This window comes from Cibotium barometz, chromosome 6 (assembly GCF_041138505.1).
Source record: "Cibotium barometz isolate CiBa-2024 chromosome 6, ASM4113850v1, whole genome shotgun sequence".
Lineage (NCBI taxonomy): Eukaryota > Viridiplantae > Streptophyta > Polypodiopsida > Cyatheales > Cibotiaceae > Cibotium > Cibotium barometz.
The window spans coordinates 7026944-7043946 of record NC_141051.1 but is presented as its reverse complement, the minus strand read 5'-3'; the positions used below and the strand labels follow the sequence as shown (position 1 = coordinate 7043946).

The following is a 17003-nucleotide window of genomic DNA, read 5'->3' as shown; positions in this document are numbered from 1 at the left end:
TGTGATGCCTATCTCATGGAGAAACGGCTCCCATTACTAGTGAAGGTAATACCCAAGTATACATATGAGTCTGTCACCTCCACCTGGTATTTTACAGCTCCGTGGCACCTTGGACACCCCACAAACCCACATTGATCAACGGTGGGAGCTCATGGATAACATCACAGCCTGGCAATTTTGTGGGGCACATTGTAGTGAGGTCATTGATTGTACAATCACTTAGCCAGCAAAGACCATCCACTCTACATGGGATAGATCTCATCCACACCCTCCATGGATGTCTAGAGCGCTTGTTTTTGTTGAAAAAAGAATGTTTTTTGCAAGCAATAACAAATCTAGTGTCTTCTGTATTTGTATTTATAAGTTACTTAGTCAGATGCAGCAAAGTTAATCTACACTAAATTGGCATCATTCCAGGCACATAAACAGCTGGAAGTGAGTGGCACGACTGGAGGACTAAACCAGGCTGCGATTCACTACTTTTCAATCAGCCAACAGTACGGTGAAATAACATTTGAAAATGGGAACCTACCAGGGTCTCAATCTTCTAACATGTTGGCAGAGTTGGTATGTTCCCCTTCTTAGAAAAGTGTTAGCTTAGAAATCAAGCAAAAAAGGCTTTATTTGAAATAACAGGGTTTTCTTGACACTATCTGCACTCTGCGTACATGCTAAGACAACAGTCAGCATAAAAATGGGTGGGCTGGGAGGGGAGGTGGGTTTAGAGAAAATAAGCAACAGAGAAGGCGGACAAAGAAAGAAGTGGGCTGAGAAAAAAGGGGCAGCAGAGGAAAGTAGTGGGCTGAGAGGAAATGGGCAGGAGAAGAGAGCAAGGGTAGGTGGAAGGAATGCTAAGGGAGGGTCATGGGCAGGGAAGGGCACAAAGGGTGCTGGGCAAGGAAGGATGCAACTCAGCAGCTTTCCAGAGAGTGGTTCGATATCGATGATTGCTAAGAAAAAGACTTGGAGAATATGACAGGCTTAATAAGCTGCACTCATCTCGCTGCTTGTGTGTCCTCTTGTTGGGAATACTTTGTTCAAGTGAGATAATCCACTCAATTGTTGTACTATTCAGATGCTGTTATCGGCAAATGGTGCTCCAATATATGAGACTAAGGCTGGTGATATACTTGGACTCTCTGTAAAGGTAAAAATGATTTTTCCCCTTCAGAGCAGCAACAACGGATTGAGTAGTTACATAAATTTTTAATCCACAGCAAGTAGTGCAGGTATTATAATACCCCTGTAAGATACCTCAAGGAAAACCAAACAAAGATGTTGAAATTGGCAATGGTGTCAACAGGTTAAAGGTATGAATGACAGGAACACAAGGGAGATTCTATACAACACCAATGTCATCCGCACAGATGAGGTTACTCTTGCTCCACCCATCCTTTTCAAAACCCCAGTCAATTATAAATCCATATGAAATGCTGATTTATTGGAAACAACTAGGTCTGGCTGATTTAACAGATGCCTTCAGGTTACTGTTACCAACATAGGCTTGACATGTTGTCAAGTGAGCACCAATTACCCACGCAAAACCCCCCCCCACCCCCCCCCCCCCCACCCCCCACCCCCCCCCCCCCCGCCCCTTTCCCCCGCCGGCGGCACCCTGGCTTCCTTCCACCACCACACCTTTTTCATTGGAATAACTCCAGTAGTATTTGCAACAACTGTATTAGGCAGGGACTTTCATCAAGTTTATCAAAAAGTCATTGTCAAGAAAACAACTAATCAAATGCAATTGGTTTCTAATGAGAAGGATATCATCTATTTCCCGGTGTGGAAAACGTAAAAGTTCATGTGTAATAACAATCTCTTAAGGTTTGTAAAATGCCTGCACAACAGCCTTGGATTCAGCCCGCACACACAAGTCAGCAGCTCCAAACAGCAGCCAAGGCTGCACACTCTATCCATAATGTTGTACGGTGAGTAGGTTGCACAGATGGAACAACAGCAGGTAGTTCAGCTAATGCACAAGCAAATGCTGGGATTGTGCTGCTGACATGGATTTTCAGGATGATGATCAGGGCTGATGTAGTATTCCTGTACAGCTGTGTGTATCCAAGCCAGGTAGTTCAGCTAATGCACAAGCAAATGCCGGGATTGTGCTGCTGACATGGATTTTCAGGATGCTGATCAGGGCTGATGTAGTAATTCTGTACAGCTGGGTGAATCACTCATGTCAGGGGCTGGTCTTGATGCACTGATTTTTTTGCATTTCTTCCCCTATTAATGCCAAGATTAATGAGCTAGAGATTCTTTCTATGACTTTGGGGCTGACTTGTTTAGATCTATGTGTTTAGATCTTTTTTGCTTTTCTTCTCTTTCAGTTCTTTCTATGAGTTTAGATCTTTACTTCTTGCTTCAGAGCTTCTCTTTCAGTTCTTTACACATGTCAAAATAGCAGACCATGGGTAGACTTGATAGAATAAAGCGAGTCCGGACTCTAAAGGAGCAACTTGTAGAGCGCTTCCTCACAGACAAACACCCCCCCCCCCCCCCCCCCAAAACAAAAAAAAGAAAAAAAGAAAAAAAGAAAAAAAAAAGAAGGATCCCTCCGGCAGTATAACGTGTGCATCTAAGAAAACAGACTAACAAAAAGGATTCTTCTTAAAAGAGGAGGGGAGACTTCATCCAGGTGGACGCTCTTGGAGGAAGGCTGCATATGTGGGTGTGGGGACAGGAACTCTGGTGCCTGTAATGTCAGGTGGACTCCGAAGACAAAAGAAATGGAACTCTAGATGCATAGAAAGCTGCCCTCCATTCCTGCATAACGCCAGAGCACATCACGTGAAGACTCAGCTTGGGAAAAATTTAGAGCCTAAAAGCTTCTCAGATTTGAAGGACTAGATGTATAGAGGCTGATCCTTGTATTGCATAACTTGTGAGAGAGTGTTGGACCAACAGGAAACGAGTTAGGAGCTCCCACATGCACCTCTGAGCCCCATCCCCCCCTTCTCCCCTCCTGCAGCACATAGCCCCCCTCTGCCCTCCTTCACGCTTTTCCCCCTCCCCTTCTTCTTCTGCACGTTTCCTCCCTGCTTCTCGTCTCGCCCTTTCCACCCTCGAGCAGCCCCCCCTCCGCCCTCCCCCTTTCATGCAGTCCCCCCCTTCCTCCCTTTTTGTCCTTCGCGTTGCCTCTCCATTCGCCCTCTCCTCCCTTGCGCACCCCCCTTTCTCCCTCCTTTTTCGGGTCTGCTCCTGGGCTCCAGTTTGTTGTTCATTTGGCATTGTTTCGTGGTATCTGGTTCTACCCCTTTGGAGGACTTCATGGCAGCTGCTCCATCTTCCCCTTCGACATCACACTCCATTGCCAGTTATCTGAAGCGTTGTCAACCCATGTTGCCTCTTTGCAAGCCTAATTCCTGATCTGCCAACTCGTCTGCAGCCGACCAGCCAGGGACTCAATTACCTGAAGCGCATATCTACCTCTTGCCAACCCATGTTGCCTCTTTGCAAGCCTAGTAGCCGACCAGCATCCAGGGACTCGATTTGGGACCTCCTGCCACTTTGATCGGCATGCAGGGATGGATCTCCAACATCCAGTTCCCAGGGAACAGCTACATTCTGGTGGAGTTCAACTCTACTACCTTGCCGGAGACCAGGTCCTGCTGCAGAGAGCCATCGCATTACAGAGTGCTCATGTGTACTTAGTTCGATGGCACAACGGCCTCTCGCCTTGTCACGTGCATGCCACATGGACACGACTAACCCTAGACTTTGGCAGCTGTTTGATCAGATTGATTAGGGCTTTTGTAGGTCCAGGTGTGCACAGAAGACAGCCAAGTGGACAAAGACCCTGTCAACCAGATTGTTGAAAGCTTATGGAGCAGGTCGGCAGCATATTTTATTATATGGATTTTTCTGATGGCCGAGACTGCTGGTCGGCCAGTTTCTTGGGCGTGCTTTGGGCCTATAAAAGGCTAGGCCATGGATCATTGTTAGAGATCACACTCCCCTATGGAGTGGGGTCCTAGATTAGGTTTTGTTTACCTTTAGGGAAGGTCGAAGGCCTCAGACATTGTACCCTTTGGTACTCTATGAATATACTGAATACACAACCATCTCTCTTTCTATTCTCTGTCTATGCTGATTGTTCTTGCATCAGGTGTTCCTATGCAATGCTTAGGGCTGAAAGAAGACTACCCAAAGCTTCCGCACATCACAGTGGTATTAGAGCATCAGGCTCAGCTATGCTAAGTGCTGTTGGTGTCCGAAAGGAAGTGCACAGGTCCAAGGAGAGAAAACGCAGCATGTGTCAAGACCCCCAGAAGCTGGTTGGTGTCAGGCAAACCCAAGGGGAGAGTTTCATGAGAGTTGGTAGCCAGCTGGGGCTACCCCATAAGCTTTTAAGGAGCACTCCAAGGGATGAAGTTCATCCAAGGGGTGGAGCCAAAGGTGCCAGGATCAGTTTTCAAGAAGAAGGATTCATGTTTGTGTTTAGGGACAGGGCAAGAAGGCAAGGGGACAAAGTGGAACAGATGCACATATCTCTACATCAGACTTGGAATGGAATCAGAGGATTGCAAGGTTTTCAGTAGGAAGGCTGCCAAGATTAGAAGGATGACAGTGGGAATCCATGAGGAGACAAAGGGATGACCATCATCCAAGGTTAGAAGTTGGAAGCCCGTCATCAAGTTTAGCAGTATTGAATATACAACCATCTCTCTCTCTCTCTATTCTCTTGCATCAAGTATTCCTTTGCAGTGCTTAGGGCTGAAAGAAGACTACCCAGAGCTTCCGCACGTCACATGCTTGCTGACTCTGATCCCCTAGGCAGTGCATTAGGATTTCCCGTGACAGTTCACTTATTGGGTCTTCCAAAAGAGTATTGCAACCTCCTTCATGCTCTCAGTACTACCCTTGGACAGGTCATTAGGTCACTAAGAACCCCCATATGACAGCCTGGACAGTCGCCAAGACAGTGGGTCTCCCATCCATCAGGGTGCTCATAGCCTAGCCAAAGAACCTTCCCTAGATCATCACAATTCCTTGTCTTGGCAGCTCTCAAATTCCACAGAGGTAGATTTCCCTAGACTCCCACGAGAGGGCTTGCTCACGCATTCCAATGGCAGCCAGCCACCCCACTTCGCTCGGTCACCGGTGGCACCATGGCTTCTTGTGTGAGTCCCTAGCGACCACGTCAGGAATCCGAGTGATAGATTTCTTCCTGGGTCTTCTAAAAGAGTAAGGCAACCTCCTTCATGCTCTTGGCAGTATCTTTGGATAGGTCATTGAGATCCCCTTGACGACAGCCTTGATGGTCCGTTAGAGCGGTGGATCTCCCATACATCAGGGTGCTCAAAGTGTCACCAAGAACCGTCCCCAGATCATTGTGATTCCGCGCTCTCGCTTTTTGCAGCAGGTAGAGTTCTCTAGACTTCCAAGACAGGTGTCAGATGGGGCATCTCACAAGAGCCAATTCTTGGCAACTCCTATCCAGACCGCTCCTTGGGCCAAGGCGACCAGCCAGCCCCCGCCCCTCCATGAGGCGCATCCCCCACACCCCCATCTGACGACAAGTGAGAGACCTGTTCCCCACCTGAGCCGGCTTCTTGTGTGATTCCGTAACGATTACGTCAGGATTCCTAGTGACAAATTCCTTCCTAGGTCTTCTAAAAGAGTAAGGCAACCTCTTCCATGCTCTCGGTAGTATCTTTGGATAGGTCATTGAGATCCCCTTGACAAAGGTGAGAGACCTGTTCCCCAGCTGACCCAGCTTCTTGTGTGATTCCCTAGCGACTATGTCAGGATTCCCAGTGACAAATTGCTTCCTAGGTCTTCTAAAAGAGTACAGCAACCTCTTCCATGCTCTCGACAGTATCTCTGGATAGGTCATTGAGATCCCCTCAACTTCAGCTTCTCGCTTTTAGCAACCCCACCCCCCCTCCCCCCTCCTACTCTAGGTCGTCCCCCACCTTGCCTCTTCACTCCCACCGGCCTCCCACAACACCCGGTCCATCGCACTCAGGTTCGGTCTGGCAACTATTCTAGCACTACTCTGACCTAGTGGACATGATCATCGCAGCCTGGCTGCTACCGCCGGAGTCTATTGGCGGGGCCCCTTGGGATCACGGGGCACCCAGTTGACTCTTTTCTCCAGTGCTTGCCAATGGAGTTGAGCTCCTTCTCTTAGATGGTGGCCCCTCTCCGTATTTGTGTGATGTTGCAGCACTTTTGTCCCACTCCTTTGGTTGTGGGAGAGCCACGGTCTTCTCCTTCCTATTGAGCACCGCCCTTGGCTGCGACTGAAACTACAACTCGGTAGCCTCGGCCCCATCGGGATTAGGCCATTGACTTCCCTGACCACTTCGGTGAGCTTCGCCTGACCGATACCATCAGTAGACAGTGCTGGCTGCTACCTAGGATAGAGCTAGACAACTCCGGCCATAAGTTGGAGAATGGCTCCTTTGAGTCTTAAGGGATTAAGGCACATCTCTTTGGCTTCCTCCATCTTGGCTTCTCCATGACCCAGGATTGCAGGTACCTTCACTACAAGAAGGTTCGTCCCTAGTCCGGACTGGGCCTATTTGGATGGACGGATTCACACTCACTTGGAGTGTCTCTATACTAAGATGGATTGTAACTACTTGCCCTCCGAACGAATTTCAAAAGCCGCGCGACCTAAGCGGGACTCAAGAAGGGTCCATAGCCTCTCCTCTCAGACATGCGGATAGAACCTTCGAATGTCCAAGGCCTTAGGAGTGCCCACTGCCGCACGCAGAAGATGGCTGTCAAAGAGGAGCTTCAGTGTGCCTTTGTGGGTGGCGACTTTCAGAATGCACATCGGAAATGAAGACAACTACTGTAGAGAGCAAAACGCAGATGAAAGAGAGAGAGAGAAGCCGTGTAACTCTGCTATATACACCAAAGAAAATCCCGGAATGACAAGTGAGAGGTGTGGGGGCAAGGGGGGCATTTTATATGGCCCCAGGCTGTTGGTCGGCCAGCCTAAAACAGCAGCCCTTGCTCACGACCAGCCAATGGGCAGCCCCCGACCAGCAAATAAGCAAGTCGGCTAGGTGCCTGAAGTCGGGTAACAGAGCAATAGTCAGCCAGCTTCAGAGGATAGCCGACAGCCCTCCACACCTTAGGGAAAAATGGGAAAATACATGGAGAGTGAGTAAAAATGGGAAAACACAAACGGGTAGGCACACCCACAATAGAGGCCCTGGTATAGTGTATAGACAGGAGATGACTGCTAGCACCTCCTCTCAACTCCTGGATGTGGAACCAACCCCAGTGAGTTGGGAGTGCCACCGGAGGATAGCCTAAGGTAGAGACTTTGTGAAGAGGTCCGTCGCATTGTCCTCCGTCTAAAAATAAAGAAGCAAGATGTCACCAGCCAAGATCTTCTCATGAACAAAGTGATATTGTATCTCTATGTGCTTGGTCCGGGCATGAAAGATCGAGTTCCGAGCAATAGCGATACAGCTCTGGTTATCGCACTGGATGATTGTGGGCTCCTTTTGTAGGAAAGAGCTTTCTCAACTATAGGAGGCTCTTCGTCCCAATTGATACGAGACATCAGAGCATAGTTCACTTGTAAAGGCTCCTCTAACTAACGAACGCAAGAACTAAAACGTTCTTGTCTACTTCTGCCAACATCTGGCAAGCTATCCACACTTGGTCCCGGAAAGCTTGCTGCAGCGTATCCACACTCAAGTGGTCATGACGACACTGCCACACATCACCTAACTAAGAACCTGTAAGAGAGAGTGCTGAGAGTTTGTAAATTCCATTCTCTACTCCGCCTTCCCATACAACCTGGCCAATCGCTTTGTCCCGAAGAGCAACAAAATGCTTCTCAAACTCCACCCGTACACCAGTCTTGCAAACCTCATGCACTGGCAATAGATGAAAACCAAGAGATGGGACAAAAAGAACCTGGGAGGAATGCTTCCCCCCTCTGCCATAGGGAACGATCTATAACTTGCCCTCACTGTGAATAGGTATAGTGGACTCGTCACCAATCAGGATGTGACATGCGTGCCTCTGAAGATCCTGTAATGATCTTTGAGAAGGAGTCATGTTCCTGGAAGCACCACTATCAAGAATCCAATCCCAAGTGTCCCTAGCGGTGAGTCCGACCGCCTCCCTGCTCGAAGAAGATGAAATGCCGGTGTCCATAATCTCCAAGTGCACAAAAGTTAGAGTCTTCACAGTTACTGTTGAGGAATCATCACCCTTTTCAGTGAGGTGCTTAGGACATTTTCTCTAATAATGGCCTTTCTCGCCGCAATTGTTACAGGTCTTCAAGGCGTCATGATCCACGGCAGGCCCCTGCTCGGAAGACTTCTCCTGTGAAGACTTCCCTTCGCTCTTACTACGGCCTTGCGACCAGTGGCTAGTCAAGGCTTCAGAACCTCGGGCCTGTGGAGGGTTCGTAAATCGCTCTTCTTGGTCCAAGACCATTGGCACAAGCTCCTCCCATGTGATGGTGCTGAGCCTACCACTGGTGGTGGTCGCATGCACTGTGCACTGTAGTGCATGGTGACAAGATGGCTCATCATCATCAATGCAACATTGTACATTATGAGTACCCTTTAGGATGATAATTGTCGTACGTCGTGACCCCATTGTAATCCTCAGTCGACGATAAGTCAGGCACGAGCTACGTAGGTCATTCCTCAGCATTCGACAGTCAGTCAGTAAGTCCAAGTCCCTTAACCCATTTGAAGAGATGCATTCATGCATGTAGAGTCAGTAGTAAAGCCTTAGGGTTTGCATTAGAAAGCACTCTGCATAATGCATAGCATTCATCCCATATGCATGTAGGCCATCTAGACCATTGCAGAAGCATCAGAATTTACATAAGCATCAGAATTTATAGAAGCATCAGAATTTACTCAGTATTTTTTCCATAATTTATAGCATTTAATTGGCATTTTTACATTATTTATCCATTTGTCCAGGACAAGATGTAGTTGGCCAGCCCTTAGGCCAATCGACCAGCATCTAGGATCCATATAAATAGTTGAGCATATCATTCATTCATTCATTCATATCATATTCAGCCCAGAAGACCTCAACGCTTGAAGCCTTCAGCCCAAGGATCAAAAGTGATTGGAGAATTCAGCACCTCAGTCATCAGCGTTTCCTCCATCAACATGTAGGAGCATCAACGCTAGAGCATTCAGCATGCAGTCAGCAAAACGCAGCATCTACAGCATTCAGCCCTACAGAGCACCTTGCGTTTTCAGCATTCATACAGTTTTTAGGATCCTTGTTTGCATCGTTTTGCTACAGCCACTTGGTGAAGATAAAACTCAGCATTCATACTCATTTTCAGCATTCATATATAGCCTAGAACAGTCCCAATCAGCCCCTTCTCTCAGCCTTAGATTTACAGCCTTCCTACATCCCTTGGGAAGAGTGCATAGGCTCGAGATTGGTCATCATTGGTGCTTCTACAGCTGTGTACGATTCAGCCCGACTCTTGGTCCTCAGAGATCTTGTGTTTGGTTTATCGTCAGTCCATAGTCAATCTCTTCAAAGTAATAAAGCAAATACTATTCTGGTAACGGGATAGGGAGCTCTTTAGTGGGTAATTCGGGACTCCATACGGTTTACAGATTCTATCTCTCTCTCTCTCTCAAATCTCTTAAAGTTTAAAGTCATAAAGTGGATTGCTAAACTTGCGAAACTCAGGATACAGAAGACGGTGTGAGCATTTGTGTGACAGGATCCTTAATTACGAATACTTCCGCTGCATGTTACATTGGTATCAAATTCAGCTTGTCCGCACACACCGTATCTTGGCGTGAGGGCATCCTTGGATGGTCAGATTGCGTTCTAGCACGACCACCGACTTCAGCATCATGTCTACAGAGAAGAGTACCCATCAGTCGGAAGACGTCTCCCTTGAAGGAGACCTTGCTCCTCCGACTACCGCAAACACCATAGCTCTACTCAGAGCTCAGAACCAACTTCTCATGGAGCGTCTCCAACTCTTGAAGGCAACAACGGCACGCCCTCCTCCGCCTCCAGCAACCCTCGACTACATCTCCCTCTTCTTTTAGATGGAGCAACAAAGAAGAGAAAACGACGCTAGACGGAGAAAAGAAAAAGCTGAAGCTGAAGCATGAAAGCAACAAGAAAAAGCAGATAGACGGAACTATGAGGAAGCTCAGCGCAGGATCGAAGAAGACCGGCATCAAGCTAAACTCGCCGCTCGGGAGCACCAACGAGAGCTCGATCGAGAACGTATGTTACTCGAGCACCAAAGGGAAAAGGAGGCCATGCATCTTAGGTACCATCACCTCTCTTTAGTTTCCCCAACCTCGGGTGTCACCAACCAGCAGCCGGCGACATCGACTACCGTCATTCAAAGTCAACCAAAATTTAGTAAGTATGATGGTAAGTGTGATCATTTAGCAGTTAATCAGTTTATTTATTAATTTACTGCTCATTTTCCATCAGCTAGGACTACAGATCCTCAGGACAGAGTCCACATAGCGGCTTCCCACCTTACACGGGTAAGGCAGTCATTTGGTGGCAGCATTCGTCTAGTCTTCATACAGACCAGACCACAGGTGTCACATCTTTTAGCTGGGATACATTTGTTCATGACCTAAAGACCAGATTTCTTCTGCCCCAGTATATGACCAGCCTGGCAAATGAGTTTTATGGACTCAAACAGAACGGGTCACCAGAGCTTCAGTTTTCCGGAAAGGTTATAACTTTAGCACAACAGTTAGGATTATTTGAGTAGGAAGTGATGTCTCCATGAAATTGAAGTTGTCTAACAGTTGGATGATGCATGATGTTTTCCATGTTTCAATTGAACAGTAGCCAGACGTGGTAGACGAAGCAGAAGTCATCGAGCCTGAGCAGATTCTTCTTCATCGTTGGAAGCATGGTTCCGATCAACAGATACATCAGTTCTATACGAAGTTCCGAGATCGAGGTACCCATGAAGCCGTTCGCTAGACGAGGAGTTCTTTCAAGAGTACCCCTAGTTGTTGGCAGACTACTTAGAAGCCATGAACCTGCCGCCAAGCTAAGCAGGAGAGAATGTCACATGCACTCTGCACTGTAGTGCATGGTGACAAGATGGCTCATCATCATCAGTGAAACATTGTGCATTAATAATACCCTTTAGGATGATAATTGTCATATGTTGTGACCCCACTGTAATCCTCAGTCTAGGATAAGTTAGGCATGAGCTGCGTAGGTCATTTCTGAGCCTTAAACAGTCAGTCAGTCAATCCAAGTCCCTTAATCCACTTGAAGAGATGCATTCATGCATGTAGAGTCAGTTGAAGCCTTAGGGTTTGCATTAGAAAGCACTCTGCACAATGCATAGCATTCATTCCATATGCATGTAGGCCATCTAGGCAATTGTAGAAGCATCAAAATATTACTCAGTATTATTCCAGTATTTTTTCCATAATTTATAGCATTTAATTGGCATTTTTACATTATTTATCCTTTTATCCAAGACGATGCAGTCAGCCAGCGTTTCAGCCAACCGACCAACATCTCCTACAGAGCACCTTGCGTTTGCAGCATTCATACGTTGCCTAGAACAGTCCCCAATTAGCCCAACCTCAGATTTGTAGCCTTCCTACATCCCTTGGGAAGAGTGCATAGGCTCGAGATTGGTCATCATTGGTGCTTCTACAGTTGAGTACAGTTCAGCCCGACTCTTGGTCTTCAAAGATCTTGCCTTTGGCTTATCGTCAGTCCACAGTCAATCGCTTCAAAGTAATAAAGCAAATACGATTCTGGTAACGGGATAGGGGGCCCTTCAGTGGTGATTCGAGACTCCATACTATGTATAGTTTCTATCTCTCTCTCTCAAATCTCATAAAGTTTGAAGTCATAAAGTGGATTGATAAACTCGTGAAACTCAGGATACAGAAGACGGTGTGAGCATTTGTGTGACAGGATCCTTAATTGCGAATACTTTCGCTCCATGTTACAGTGATCAAAGAGAGGTAAAATGCTGAGTACTGAGAGGGCAAATAGGACAACAACGTGATGGCCATATCCTCTGATGATCTCTTTCCTAGCCTGGAGAACCTCCTGCTGAAGAGCCTACAACTTATCGATGTGCTCCCGTATCATCGACGACTTTGCAGGATTCATCACCTGCATCTGAACTTCCAAGGAGATCCTCTTCATGGGTGATACCCTATTGTACAGAGAAGCCAAATGCTGCCAAATCCCTCTGGCCAGCGTCATATGCTTTATGTGATTGATCACATGTGGTGTGCAATTTAGAAAGATGAAAGAACGGACGCGGGCATTGACAGGATCCCATAACTGTGCCGGGGCCTCCCGTTCCTTCCGTATAGAGGGTAACTCTCCGACTTCCAACTCCGGCCGTGGAACCCCAACAACAATGAAATCTGCCAAGTCATAAGACTCCATAACGAACTCCATCATTACCTTCCATATGCCGTAGTTGTTCCTGTCTAACTGTCGGTCCACCAGGAATTGTCAAAATACGCAGCGGAGATGATAACCAAATCTGAGACCACAAGAGCAAGTAGAATGCAGAAAATAGACAGCACAAGAGAAGGAGAGAGATAGGCATGTAACTCTTCTCTGTACACAAGATCCCGAATATGAAAACAAGATACAATGAGTGGGGAGCCGTGGGGCCATTTTATATGGCCCCATATATGCAATCGGCCTGCACTAGGGACAGCCGACAGGACAAAAATGCCCACAACCAGTGAATATCACCAATCGGCCAGCTTCTCAGGGTTGGCCCTCACACGTGTGGAGTCGGCCAGCAGCAAAGAGAATCTAGGACTGCCTGTGACCAGTCGGCCAGCATCTGGTACGGTCGACAGGTCCAATACTGCCTCCCACACCCTGGAAAAATAGGGAAAAATGGGAAAAAATTACGCGGAGTGAGGAAAAATGATAAAACACCTACAAAGGGCGAGCATACCCACAACAGAGGCCCTGGCGTCTGCTAAAGACAGGAGATGACTTCTAACACCCCCTCTCAGCTCTTGGCTGTGAAATCAACCCTAGGGAGCTGGAGTGCCGCCTGACCGTAGCCTGAGGTAGAGACTTCATGAAGAGGTTCGCCGCATTGTCCTCCGTCGAACAATAAAGTAGCAAGATGTCACCAGCCAAGATCTTCTCATGTTCAAAGTGATATTGTATCTCTATGTGCTTGGTCTGGGCATGGAAGACCGGGTTCCGAGCAATAGCTATACAACTTTGGTTATCACACTGGATGACTATGGGCTCCTGCTCTGGAAACCCAATCTCGCCTAGCAGCCTCGGTAGCCACACAACCTCACAAGTAGCCCGATACTCTGCCTCTGTCGAAGATAGGGCAATAGTTGGCTGCCTCTTACTGCTCCAAGAAACTGCTCCTGAGCCGAGGGTAAAACTGTAACCTGAAGTAGATCTCCTCGTGTCTGGATCTCCTCCCCAATCTAAGTCACTCCAACCTTGGAGTCGGACTCCATCCCCTCCTGTGTAAAAGAGTCCTAGATCCTTCGCACTCTGCAGATACCGCAAGATCCGCAATCCTGCGTCCCAATGAGACTTCAATGGCGTCTGCATAAAAGAGCTCAACAGCCCCACGGAGAAGCTCAAGTCCAATCTGGTGTTCAGCAACCAGATCAATGAACCAACCAACTTCCGATACTGCGAGGCATCAACTGGCTCACAAGGATCATTAACAGTTAACTTTGTATTTGGGTCCATCGGCGAAGTAATAGGCTTGCAGTTCTCCATCCCAAAGGCCTCAAGCAACTCATGAACATACCGCTTCTGGGAGACAAAAAACCCTCTCTAGATCTGCTAAATCTCCAATCCCAAAAAGAAGTTGTCATGTGCACAGTGTGTATCTACCGTGTGCTACACGCACACAAGACTAGCTACGAGGTTTGGGAAAGCTCGGAGCTAGGCAGGCTAATTGACGAGCTGAGTTAGGGATAGACTAACGGGCGGCACCCAAGTATGGATGGGCGGGCGCCCAAGTGTAGACGCCCAATGACCAGCCAAGAGCCTATAAAAGGGTGGCCAAGGTTAGTCATTAGTCATATATAGTCTCGCGTGACTCTGTGAGAGCTCTATGGTCAGGAACCTGGATCTAGTGTAGACGTGCACCTACTTCATGCAGCCGAGGCCGACAGTAGCCTCTCGAGGCCCGCGAGGGTGGCTTCGTGGCGGTATGGGACGTCTCGAGGTAGAGATTGGTCGGTACGTTCATCTAGTTAGCTCAGCTCGTGGCTCGGTGGGGACAACCAAGTCTTGTGGGCTTGCCCACGGCTATCGAGGTTCAGAGGTGAGTCAGGCCTGCATCCCCGTCTTGTTTGTTTGGATTGTTTGCAGTTTTCAAGTCATGTACCATGAGCGTTCCACAAGGAGATCCTATGGGAATTTGACAGTGGTATCGGAGCAAGTCGGTAGGTAGAGAAAAGAGGTCGAAGAAAAGGTATGAGTTCAAGAAGCTTGCTGTTTTTTCTGTGCATACTGTTGTTTTTCAGATTAAGTATGTTGCTTTTTCATCGAAGAAACCCGTGATGATATAGATTGTGGTCTAGTTGGGTTGGTTTGCTTAGCAAGAAGAAAGGCTGTGTTGCAACTGTTTGAACAGTTTGAAGAGAGAGAGAGAGAGAGAGAGGGTCGCCGGCTGTAGCTATGTAGCCTTGTGTGCGCAGCCAGGGCTGTTGAATATCTGCAATCGCTGGCGGGCTGTTACACATAACCTGGCGCACGTGTGCAGGCGCTGGTGCGCAGGCTGGCCACAGGCGCCCCTATGATGTGCCGGTGGCCTGGTATACGCACAAGCGCACGCAGGCAGTCGGGCCAGGTGGGTGCGCACGCAGCAACGCCAGGTAGGCGGTTACAGCCGGATACACGCGCAGGTACACCTAGGCAGCATACGCAGGCAGGTACACACAGTCGTACGGGTGGCTGAAAAGCAGGCGCAACGTGGCTTGATGACGCTGCAGAAAAAAGCGAAAGCAAGTCGCTGGGTGGAGGTATTTTTAGTTTTAGTTTTTTTTTTTTAACAAGGACCCATGCCACGGTATCTTGCTTTTCGTTTTTTTTTGCTAAACTTTAGTAAAGGATTTAAAAACTCACTTTATGCTTTATAGGTGTTTTTTTATATATAAAGGAAACAGAATATATATATATATATATATATATATAAAACACAAAAGCTAAAGCTAAAGATAGCTTTTGGGGAAGCCTATATATTCCCTTTAAGCGGGCTTCTTACCACACATCTCTCAAGTCTTCAAGCTCTCAAGCTCTCGAGTTCTCTAGCACTTTTATTTGTGCAAGATTAATTTTTCTCCTACTAGCCCTCTTCAAGATGTTGACCCAAGAGTCCGAGTTAGAGCCCTTTATTGAACGTGAAGGCCTACCGGCCACGGAAGATACTGATGCCGATCTTTTCGACGATTATGTGTCAAAATCAGATTTCCAAGAATTTAAAGTTGCTCTGGAAGCTTCTTCCTCGGAACGTCAAGCACTAATCGCCGCGCAGATACAGGCTTCATAGAACTCCATCTCTTTGTTGACCACTACCCTATCTACCTTGGCATCTGCTTTAGGCCCCAACATTACTCCGGAACAGTTCGGGGGCGAGCAAAAGCAGCGTACGAAGGAGATCGTGGACACTTGGCTACATAAGTGGCAAGTCCATTTTCAGTTCCATCCATATGATAATGGGAAAAAGATCCAATTAGCAGCAGGTTTTCTCTCAGGCAAAGCTTTGCTTTGGTGGAAGGAACTCAACCCTAAACCAACGACTTGGGCACAGTTCGAAGACGTCTTCAAGAAAGAATTCCTCAAGAAGGAGGATGATTATGATGTTGTTGCCTGGTTTATTACTCTGACCATGACCTCGCAGAACCTCACTTATGAGGTATACTTCCAGAAATTTAGGGACTTGCAGCTACGAAGATGGATCCCACAACTCTTTTGGGGTTCTTCGTAGCCGGTTTACCCGACTCATACCGTTTACAGGTTAAAAACAACAAATGCAAAACTTTGGACGAGACCATTCATTCCGCTCGTATCTATGATGATACAATGGTCTCTTTCAAGTCTAAACCTGTTACCGAGCAGGGGAACAAGCTCAAAAGAAAGTTCTCCGCACCAATTGCTAGCACGACTGAAGGAAAGTCTTCGGACCAACCTTCGAAGAATTTAACTTCAACACCAGCGAAGAAAAAACATCTCCTTAAAGCTTTGAAGCTCAAGAAGGAGGGACGTTATTTCATCTGCGAAGAAAAAGGACACATGCGTAATGAGTGCCCGAAGCAAAAGAGTGGAAAGACCAACGCAGGACCCAAGCCAAAGGCAGCTAACCAATTGTCCTTGCAGCTACGAAGATGGATCCCACAACTCTTTTGGGGTTCTTTGTAGCCGGTTTACCCGACTCATACCGTTTACAAGTTAAAAACAACAAATGCAAAACTTTGGACGAGACCATTCATTCCGCTCGTATCTATGATGATACAATGGTCTCTTTCAAGTCTAAACCTGTTACCGAGCAGGGGAACAAGTGTAGAAAATATGAAGCCTCCTCAAGTGATATCCTCATATGGGTCCACAAGTGTAGGGACAAGAGTGGATCATAGACAAGACACAGTCAAATTGATAGACAAATAGACAGATAGACAAGACTAGATAGACAGAAGACTGACTGAAGACGTGACTGTAGACAAACAGATGGACCTTGAAGACATCCCCTCCTCAAGGGCAATCTCTGCCTCTTGGGTAGGGACAAGAGAGAGGTCAAAAAGCATAATGAGTAAGACACTAGAACCCCTTGACCTACATCATCGGTGGTCAAAGTGGTAGACAAGAAAGGTGAAGTAATCAGAAAGCCCACTCCTCATCATGTGAGGAATGAACAGCAAGATCTGCTGACGTAGATGCTGCAGCAACATGGGCTGAGGTAGATGCAGGGGCTGATGTAGAGGTTTTAGAGTAGCAGTCCTTCTCACGGTGATTATCACGGCCACAAATGGTGCATGGATGAGCCTTGAAGCAGTCCTTCT

At 47.4% G+C, this 17003-nt stretch overlaps 1 protein-coding gene across 15 annotated transcripts in view; it reads left to right on the top strand.

The window, feature by feature from the left end:
* Positions 1–17003, top strand: part of LOC147637384 (uncharacterized) — a 154573-nt gene that overhangs the window by 100800 nt on the left and 36770 nt on the right. For all 15 annotated transcript variants that reach the window (XM_086799174.1, XM_086799173.1, XM_086799183.1 and 12 more), the window contains 3 exons: positions 418–567; positions 1076–1147; positions 1304–1372. In XM_086799174.1, the coding sequence (XP_086655300.1) occupies positions 418–567; positions 1076–1147; positions 1304–1372 (291 nt within the window). The remainder of the gene's footprint in view (positions 1–417; positions 568–1075; positions 1148–1303; positions 1373–17003) is intronic.